Here is a 10,605-nt window from a genome sequence, read left to right as displayed (position 1 = left end):
ATGTGGTTCTCTGGAGAGAGAAAAAAAAAGCTTTTCCATATTGTTCAGGGAAACAGTGAACTCTGACTGCAACAACTGTGTTTAGCCGGCACAGTTTAACCCACAAAGCAGTCTAGATAGATATTCTATATGGGATATGTTAAATTGGTTGGGTTATTGGAATTACTTTATACACAACTCATGTTTTCATAAAGAATAATTTGTATTTTCAGTGGAGTTGCAATAATTTAAACACTTGTCAATAGTTCAGAGTAAAATTTGTATCACATTGTTTTGAAAGGAAGGAGAGATGTTTGCAGGGTTTGTTCCCTACCCCGCAATATATACCATGACTGACAGAGCTATTTTACCTAGCTTTTTAGCCATTTTATTGCCTTGCTATTTGTGCTGAGTGTAAATGATGGGAACAGGATACCCATGAAATGCAAGAGGAATGATCTAGTGCAGACTGGAGCACAACAAATTTCAAGCATTCATGTTTATCTTAGAGAAATGAGTAATTTAGGCCATGATCCTGCAAATACTTACGCGCATAACTGTACTTGTGACTAACCCCAATGAGTGTATGTAATAAGGTGCATAAGTGTTTGTAGGATAAGGGCCTCCATTTGCCCATTGCTTTTCTTTTAGACGAAGCTATGTAAGTTATCTCTTAGCTGTGTTTTAAGTAACTGTCACCAAATCAGTTTTCTCCTTGATGAGGCTTTATATCAAACCTTAGCTTTTGAAATTCTCAGAAGGTGGAATTTTTTAGTTATAATCTAGCAGTGAGTTGGGATAGCATGAAATTTATTTGAAAACTAAAAAACTCTGTCCCATATGTCATTAATGCTGGCTGAGTGAATGTATGAAACTCTAGCAACAATTTAAAATCATGGTTCAGTTAATGAAAGCTGAAGTGTTGTGAACAATCCAATAGAAAACTTGATATTAATTTGGGTGCTCTAAGTGACTACATCATGATTGATATTAAAGTAAATACTAAAGAAATTAATATTAATTTGGCCATTAGTTTAAGATAGTAATGAAAATACACAACCCAAATGAATACAGATTGAGAATACTGTAATTAAATAAGGGGCATATTCTGCCACCTGTACTTGTGAGGACATAGGCACATGGCTACCCACAGAGTAAGTTATGATTTCATTTTAAATGAGGCAGAATCTGGTCCTATAAAAATAAATCAACAAAACAAAATAGGCCATATACCAAAAAAGTTTCTAGACCATGTAGGCTGAGATTGAGTTAGGTCAGACATTGAGTGCTTCTGAATGTATCTGAGAATTTGGGGAGAATGCAGTTTAGGTCTAAACTTGACTCAGTGCCCCTGTCAATCTCACACTAATTTCCATGGAAATTCGACAGGCGATATGATGAGAGGCACAGCTCGAGTACTTACAGTTCTTGCTTTAAAGGATGTTTGCTATTTTTATCTTCCGGTACATCTTACATATTCAAATACGACACCAAAGGTGAGACTCATTCCTGCTCCAGCCCTTTACACCAGGTAAAGGGGCTAAAGTAGTTCTACAAAGTTCTGGATCCAGCCAGGAGAGAATTTCCTCAGTGAAGGAACTGAGGAAGACAGTCACAGGCTGCTTTTTGAAGATCTCCACGAAAGCCCTGGCATAGCAGGTATAGCGGATAAGGGGTGTGCTGAGGGCAGGGCCTCAGAATGTACCGGTAGTTCTGTAAAGATTTTGGGCAGCTCTGCTGCCATAAGTTAGAGAGACCCCCCAGGGCTGTCCGAACTACACCAGGGACTGCTTAAAGCCATCCTAGTCCTCCCTCCCAGTGCGCTAAGGCACAGTATAGAATGTCACCTGTAAGTTTGTATAGCACCCAGGCCAATGGGACCTCCACCTTCTTGGCCTCTATGGGTTACCACAATATAAATGTTAAATAATGCACACCTTAAATTGAAGAATGCAGACGCAGTTTGACATTTCCATGTTATTTAGGACAAACAGGAGGAAAAGCAAGTTTAGAAAACAATTTTATTAGACAAATTATTTAGACAAATTATACACAGAAAGCTCTGCCACTTGTAACTGAGGCCTCCAAAAAGTGTTGTGTATTTGTTTTATAGGCAACACATCAAAATAGGCCTATTTTAAATAGTGTACATGATTAACAGTTTGTTTATAGCTAAAATCACTGCAACATCTGGTATGTCCCTACATAGCTTGTTGTAAAGAAATTTCTTTTCTTTTTTTTTTTCTTTTTTTTTTTTTTAAATCAGAGTTGTGTACGAGTTCATGAATGTTACAAGGGGAAACAAGTTGTGCATGCTTTTAGACACTTGCTACCCTGGAAACAAAATGGCCGTTTGCATGATAAGAAATTGTTCTGCCTTACACAGTAGACAATATCTGAAGATTTAGTACAAAAACATTGATGGTACAAGATGCTCCCCCAGAACAGAATTAGCATCAAAACAGAATAGAGCTGAAGAATATACCTTTTAATTTCCCCTAAAGCAAATCACATAGGCTGATTCCTATATCAGTTCTAGCCATAGAATGAGTTAGGTTAACATAAGTGTATGGTTGTGTAAAAAACAAAAAAAACAAACAAACAAAAGGAAGGAACTCAGCACGGGAGAAGTTGCTTGTTCTCTGCTTAACGGATTGCAGACTGTAAGCTCATTCTACATTTCTAACAGATAGGAGTGTTACTTTAAGAAGCTTGTGCCAAAGCAGACACGTTTTTTGCTCTCATTGCTGTTCTTTCATCGTTCTACACAGTTGACACTAATATAAAAATTACACAGCTCCTCTAAATACAAATGAATATAGGAAGGGTTAAAATGATAGCTCGATCCATTTTTTTCTTAGCATAATATATGACTGTAATTTAAGGCCACATCAATATTTCTCAAGGGTTTTTTGTCCCAGTAACACCATTATTGTAGTGATTGATGGTACTGATTTGGAAAAGAACATCTTAACCTTCTATGATCTACATTTAAACTTCTCTAGAGCTGTATTAGTTATCCATGGATGTGGTTTAACTAAGAGAGTTTTCCATTGGTTAAATTAATTAAATGTAAAATTACCAGGTTTAGCCTTCTACACTGCTGAATAGCCAATGCAAAACCTAATCAAATGAGTTACATCTGGGTACAAACATTAAATTAACCCGGATGTTCTAATAAAAAAAAGTATAAAATAAGCTCTGTTGGCAAACAATGCAAGTCAGAATAATATTAAAGCCAATCTCTTTTCTAAACAAAAAGACCCCCTGCACTGTATATCTTTTCTGTATACAACACATTTTTACTAAAGCTTTATTAAATGAATTGCAATAGCAACGGCTGCCATTTTATAGATATATATACACATACTTATGTATATATATTTATGTGATACTAATTTATTTAACACAACAGAGGCTTCTGTCATATGATACAGTTTACTGTACATAAGAAAAACTTTTAACACTGTACAATCACATAAAGGTCATATGCACTGTTGCAGTGCAAAAGTAGATTTAACTGTAGTCTTTACTGGCATAGTAATGGCTTTTTGTAATCCTACAAAACTGCATTCTCATATTGTGTGGCCTGAATAGTTTTTTTTTTCTTTTTTCCTTTTTTTAAATTTATTTTTCTTTTACTGCAGGGTTTGCCTTTGGTCCACAGTTAAAAGGACACACAACAGCAGTGGAGCACTGAATGGATGCAGCAGAACAAATGTAAAGGACGGAAGTTATTGCAATTATATAAAAAATGGAGAAAGAGGGGAGATGCAAACGCCCTTCTGTGAAATAACCCTCTAACTTTTATGCATACTCAGTGCACATTTCCTATACTTAAAGTATATGAAAAGTGTACGAATATAAAACTAGTGTGGTTTCTTTTTTTTTTTTTTTTTTTTTTTAAAGAAACAGGTGACAAGAGAAGAGCGAGGAGGAGACAGAGAAAGCAGGGGACAGAAGGAGAAATAGTGAGTTGTTACTAAGAATCCTGATTTTTTTTTTTAAAAGTTACATCCATGTTAGTCCCACAATATTACAGCTGCTCCTTGCAAAGGGAGTCCTAAAAAGAAACAATGAAGAAACTTGGTCTGAAGCTCATATGGAGGTGCCTCGGTCTGGGTCATTACCGATATTGAGCCCCAGAGTAGGAGTTGGTTGGTATGGGATAGACGACATTGTTTTGATAGGACTTCTGAAAAAGCCCCCGTTAGGTGCCCTGTGCCTAAAAGGGCCAGTTCGGTGCTCAGGCATGTTGCCAAAGGAGAAACCAGAAGCGGCTTTAGCTGACAGCGTACGGCTAAGAGTCTGGATCTGTTCTGGTATGAAGGTTGTTGTGGTGATATGAGTGTTCCTGAAGTCACTGATTTGCTCCAGTGCTTGGCGTGTGGGCAAAGTGTCAATGTCCAGCGGGGTCAAATCAATTGACGAGGTGGAAAACTGTTTATGGGGGCTGTCGTCATCTGTGCACAGGCTGTTAACACGTCTGTGAAGATGTTCCAGGTCAATTTCCTTGTCATCCTGGAAAAGAAAAAGAAGACAGGCCATTTATTGTTGCCACTTTTTGCTGGACTGAATCTTTACAGTGGAACCAGAACTGTGCAGGAAATGTGACTAAAACTTCGTCTAACTTAAACTAAAACTTTGTGCCATGGGCGGCCAGTGACCCAGCCGTTGGGGGAGGCTAGTCCCTGGCCTTTCCCCTTGTGCCTGACAGGCCCTGCCCCATCTCCTCTCCTTTTGCCTCCTTCCCCACAGGAGCCCAGAGCACCCCCACCACAGCCCCCGCCTCAGTGCCAGCTGCTCCAAGTCCCTGTGGGAGGCAGGCTGGCCAGCCTCGGCCAGTGCAGTGCAGGAGGGAACCTGGGGGCGGGGCCATGCTAGGCTGTTTGGGGAGACACAGTCTCCTCCAGCCTAGGATGCCTGCCACCCATGCTTTGTGCTAATTTACAACAGCTGAGGTCAGGTATAAACATCTGTGGTGTAAATCTTTCCAACTGACTGCTGCTGACTGGATTAGAAAGAACACAGGTGCTGTCTAACCTTATAATTCACCTATTTTCAAACCCAGCATCTTAAGTACTAAGCTGTAGGTGCTACAAATAGATGCCTATCATGAAAGTACATGTTTAGAGCCAGGGTATGTGTGATTTAGATTAACGACAGCTTGGTAATAATCAGCTTCCTATAATGAAGATGAAGTGTAAACTCAGATGGCTGGGGTGATACCAGCTTTTCTTGAACTCCATACTGATAACTAAATGTGAGCTTCAGATGGGAGCTTTTGAAGAATAGTAATAGCCTCTTCATCAGTCTTAATTCTGGCTGGGCTCAAATTGATTTTTTTATTTATTAGCTGAAATAGAATAAAGCTGAACTTCCAAACCCTTTGGGGAGTGCTGGTGGCGCATTTGCAGTGTACCAGAAGAGGATACACAAGATGATTTTTAATTGTAATGCCAACAGTGGGTTTGATTCTCCTCCTAGTTACAGGGGAGCAACTCCGCTGACTCCAGTGGAATCACACTGGTACAGGTAATAGGAGAATGAGGTCCATTGTACGTACTTGGATGTGGGATCACACCCTCCTATCCTTGCTCTTTTTCTTCCATAAACTACCCCAAAGGAATTCAATTTAAAAAAATGATGTTATGCTCGTGTTACAGCAGAGACTTTAAATGCACAAAAGTAAAAAGATACAAAGCCATGGGCCCCAAAGTAACTGTACATCACCTGTAGGCCACATATATATTAATACTGAACTGCAAAGCGTAACTCAGAACTGAGTTAAGCATAGAAATATGCAAGGGATGTCCCCACTAATCAGACTGTGGGGCTTATTCATCACAGAATGAAGTTTTAACTAACCTTCTCAAAATTCACTTTCGTTTCCATGAAATCTACTGACTCTTCCAGACCAAACAGAGAAGTGTCACAATGCATCATTCTAGGATGTCAGAGATACCAGAAATTATAACAGCACAGGCCATAGTGGTGCGTTTTTGATTTGCAAGCTTGATTACTGCAACCCCTTGTAGGTTTGATTCAAAGGTCATTGAATCAATGGAAAGACTCCCATTGATGTCCGTGAGGTTTAGATCACTGTGTCTAGGAATGAACCCACGTCCCCTGAAAAAACTCCATATAGTACAACATGTGACAGCCCATCTGCTTAGCAAGACTGGTCACCAAATCTCTCTGTACTGAATACTGAGTCCAGTTCAAGGTCTGCGTTCTGTTATTCATGGTCCTTGATACTTAAGAGACCACTTTTCCTTCTTTGACCAGGACCTACCGTGACACCTGTGGCTGGCCCATGCCAGCTGACTCAGGCTCACAGGGCTTGGGCTAAGGATGGTTAAATTGCAGTGTAGACTTCCAGACTCGGTCTGGAGACCGGGCTATAGGACCCTGTGAGGTGGGAGGGTCCCAGAGCTTGCACTGCAGCCTAAGCCTATAGAACTTATTCCCCCAAGAGATAAAAAGGTACCAGAGACCTCACTATTGTGAGAACTAAACGTGGGATTGACTTTCCCTCTAAAATTTATGCATGCACAGACACGTACATAGACATACATCACACCCACCGACCGAAACAAAAACAAAACCAACTATACGAATCAAACTATTTCTCCTATAGGCTGAGGAAGAAGATGGAGAAAGATTATGTCTGTTCTTAAATAATTGGGAGGTGCTCACGTGCTATGGTAACAAAGGCCATGCAGTGTTCAGACAGAGGCTCAGTCATAGTGCATAAATCATGATTTTGCCACTGTGCACTGTTTTCAGTCTCCTCCTTTTTCCAATTTTGAAATTTTATAAAATGACTTTTATATGACTAAAATTTAAAATAGCAATCAAGGAAATGTTTAAAATTACATCACTGGGGAAATATTGCAGCTTGAGCTAGGTGAGTAATGAATTTTTTTGGGCTGCTACCAATTCCAATAAATTGAAAAAAATTGTTTTGGATTGAACATCATCTTTCAAATTTTTTGGTGATTCAAAAAGAAAACAATTTCTTTTCAGGTTGATTGGAACATTTCATTTCAACAAAACTGAAACATTTTGTTTTGCTGTTTACCATCTTTGAACATTTTTGACTTTTAAAATAAAATTAAGGGAAATTTTGAAATGAAAAGTTGTGTTGAATGAAAATATCAAAATGTTTCATTTTGAAAATGTCAGTGTTAAATTTTATAAAAGTGTTTTTTTTCACTGAAGCTATTAGGTGAAGTTAATTTGTAAAATACCTCAGTGTTGCCCAATCTGCATTTTTCACCATAAACGTTTCAGTCAAAAGATTTCACACAGCTCTATCTTTAGCTGAGCCTCTAAAGGTCTCTCCAATATTGCTGCTGATTCTTCTACTATAAATGACAATGGGGTCAAACTGGAAAAAAATAAGTAAGTGGTATTCTTCCTGGCTCTGCCCACAACCCAAGCTCTGCACACTCAATCCACCAAGAAGAGAAGTCACTCACAGTAAGATATACGATCATTCCTTTTTCTCTCTTGTGTTTTGGTCAGTAGTGAAATATTCAGCAGTGTTCACATTTAAATTATCATTAGAGTCAACATCCCATTCAGATTAATGGGGAGAGTTCAGTCTTCTCTCAGAGCTATTGGTTAAGGCCGTCTGCGGACTCAGGCAGACATCATTGAATGGGTTACTTCTGGTTCATGACTGGCAGGTTATTTTCACAACCATAGGACAATTATTTTTCAGTATAAATGCTCGGATTCTGGAGCACAAGATAGCAGCCATCAGGAAAAAGAGCTGGCATGCTGACCACAAACTGGCCCACCATGACCCCTAATTTGGACTAGTGGCCTGAAAGAGCCAATGGATTTCATGGAAGCTAAAATGAAAGTTAGTTAAGATGTAATTCTTTGAATGAGCCCCATAGATGGGATAATGGGGACATTCAGCTTTTATTTTCATACTTAATTCAGTTTTGAGTCAAGCTTTTCACATCAACTTTAAAACATAAATTTAAGAGCAAGTCAATAAACAATATTAAAAAATACAGGGAGGCCAATTTATAGCAGCTGAGGCAATGATAACTTTGAAGTTCCTGGCTTCCATTAATTTGAAACACACACACATACACAAAATAAGTATCAAGCGTGACGTTTCTGAAAGTTTGGGCTAAGTGACAATTTGGTATATTTTATTATTTAAGCCTTTATTGGTTTTAACTGAGAGTTTCCCATTTCAGAGGAACCCAGTTTAAAGAGAAGAGAGGGTTTTCCTTTTTAACAACAGCGCTTGCCAGAAGTTTAAAAAAAAATCTCAGAACTGAAACAGTAAGCAAAAGGTTTTAAAAATTCAAACATCAGTGCTGTAATTAGTGAGTGTAATTAATTCTGTCTGATTATACAGCGTAAGATTGCGAGGCACAATACTGGGGAAACTGCAGATAATGGCAAAACCATCTCACACAAACTCAAAGTAATATCCTACAACAGGTGTCTATGGCTATGTAGATAGAAAAAGTGTAATTGGTGGTGATGTACTGTAACTTGTCAAACATCTTGGACTGGGTATCTGTCAAGGACATTTTAATAATGATTTTTCCCCCCAATGTTGCTTTATCTGGTCTTTTACAGAGCTAAAACTTCACCACCAGGGTAAGCAATTTGTTTTAAGACTAGGGTTCAGGGGGCTGGTAATGAGATACCTGAATTATCATGGAAGTCATTCTACAGACACAGATAGAGAGAACCAAACTCAGACCTACTATAAAATGGCACATCTTCCTCTAAAATAGAGGTCTATAGTCCTTGGGAACTCTTTTAGGAACTCTTGGGAACTCTGTATTCAGGTTTCTAAATAAATCTGGCTTGGGTTTCCAAAGGGCTGAGCACCCTCAGCTGCCCTTGGCTTCAGTAGATGTTGAGAGCAGAAATGAATAGGAGTGCAGGTTCCTCTGCATCTCCAGAAATCATACCAAGTTCATTTAGGAGCCTAAATATGGATTTAGGAGTTTAGCTTTGGTAACTTGTTTTTGAAAGTCTGAGCTATTGCATTTGGGGGGCATGTTTTGAATGCCAGAGTGAAAGAGACCTTTCACACTCATTGGCAAAACCTGGAGCTGATCCACAATAGCAGGCATAATGTACTAATTACTAACATAGTCTACTACTAATTGTTGTGTTCTATTGAGAACAGTTCCTTGTAACACCAGTATATAGTATTTATTTTCTTTTTTCATTTCTTTCTAGCTTTTCTAAAAAGGAGAGTCAGATTTCACGATTCAGATTTTGAGTGACCTTGCTCATCTTACAAATCAGAAAGCTATGGAATTATCTCAGAACCTATGTTTTCCTTCCCCCTTTAGTGCTATAAATTCAAGACAAAAGTATGCAGATAGCATGAAGATATTCCACAATAAATGAAGGGGTCCTATACCTCTTTTGAAGGAACCCGGGAGCCTTTCCTTTTATTCCACCATGTTTCCAGCATTGCAATGAAACAGGAGAGGACAATCCCAGCAGCCAGGATACAAAACACCCCTGCAAAGCTCTTTATGTCCAGGGCACCTCCTTTCTGTTTGGTATCCACTGATGAGTATAGGTCACACTGACCATTCTTCGGCCACCACTTATGCTTCAGTATATCCATGTCTCCATTTTGCTGAAGTTCTAAAATCCTTGGGGAGAAAGCACAGAATCACCGGTTAGGTCAATGACAACTGAAGCCTACATTTGTACAACTGAAAACATAGAAGTGGTTGAGAACATGACCATACCACTATTCCATCCCATGTATGTGGACGGCAAAATAGATGAGTATAAAAGGGATGACTAATAAGCCAGAGGAGGAAGTTTCTTGGCTGGAATTCTGGGCATGGTGCCCACCCCCTGTATTTCTTTTTCTTCTTTTAATTACCTTCAGTGGAAGTTATGTGTATTTCTAATTGCATTTCAAACACAGAATAGCATATTCCTTTTTTCTTGCTAGCCAATTTCTGTAATTTGGGCTTGTTACATACAGAATAATATTTTGGGCTTTATTAGTTTGAAAAGAAACAATTTGCTTTGCAAAGCAAGGACATTGCCAGACTGTGCCCTGGCAAATTTGACTGAAAAAGGGAAAGTTAGTTTGGAAGATTCATTTAAAATTCCACTTAAGACCGTTCTTAAGCAGTTTGGGTCCATATTGCCTTAGTGAGAGCCTCTCCTCCCTGAGCGAGTCTGTGGCAGCTGCAATCAGTTAAGGCTCTTGAGTTCACATACCTCCACTCCAGGAAGTGGCTGGTGGCAGGGCAGGGGACTTTGAAGTAAGGGTCTTTTCTCCCACCCTTGCGCTAAAAGACCATGAATTTATTGGTTAAGCTACAAGGCCCATATATTTTGCCAGGCCTTTCATGGAAGGAGAGATATGGGTTGAAAGGGGAGAAATTTATTTTGAGAGGATCTTTTTTGTGCTTATTGATCGAAACAAACCTTTAATTAACCAAAATAAATAATTCAGTAATTACATTTCTAAAACTGATAAAATAAAATGGAATTTCCCCTCTAACGCAAATTATCTGTGTTTCTTACTAATGTTGGCAGGAAAACTAATCAGTTGCATGGTCATTTGAAAAACACTATGCAAAAAATGAAGCACATACACAC

General features: G+C 38.8%; 1 protein-coding gene across 2 annotated transcripts in view; it reads right to left on the bottom strand.

Annotated features, from left to right (window-relative positions):
* Positions 1-4,077: 4,077 nt before the first annotated feature.
* GRID2 (glutamate ionotropic receptor delta type subunit 2) overlaps positions 4,078-10,605 on the bottom strand; it is a 1,026,718-nt gene continuing 1,020,190 nt past the window's right edge. For both annotated transcript variants that reach the window (XM_077814385.1, XM_077814386.1), the window contains 2 exons: positions 9,395-9,635; positions 4,078-4,500 (listed from right to left, as the gene is read on the bottom strand). In XM_077814385.1, coding sequence (XP_077670511.1) covers positions 4,078-4,500; positions 9,395-9,635 — 664 coding nt within the window. The remainder of the gene's footprint in view (positions 4,501-9,394; positions 9,636-10,605) is intronic.

Source organism: Eretmochelys imbricata, chromosome 4, assembly GCF_965152235.1.
Source record: "Eretmochelys imbricata isolate rEreImb1 chromosome 4, rEreImb1.hap1, whole genome shotgun sequence".
NCBI classification, from domain to species: Eukaryota; Metazoa; Chordata; order Testudines; family Cheloniidae; genus Eretmochelys; species Eretmochelys imbricata.
The sequence above is the reverse complement of the archived record's forward strand: the minus strand, read 5'-3'. Positions and strand labels throughout refer to the sequence as shown.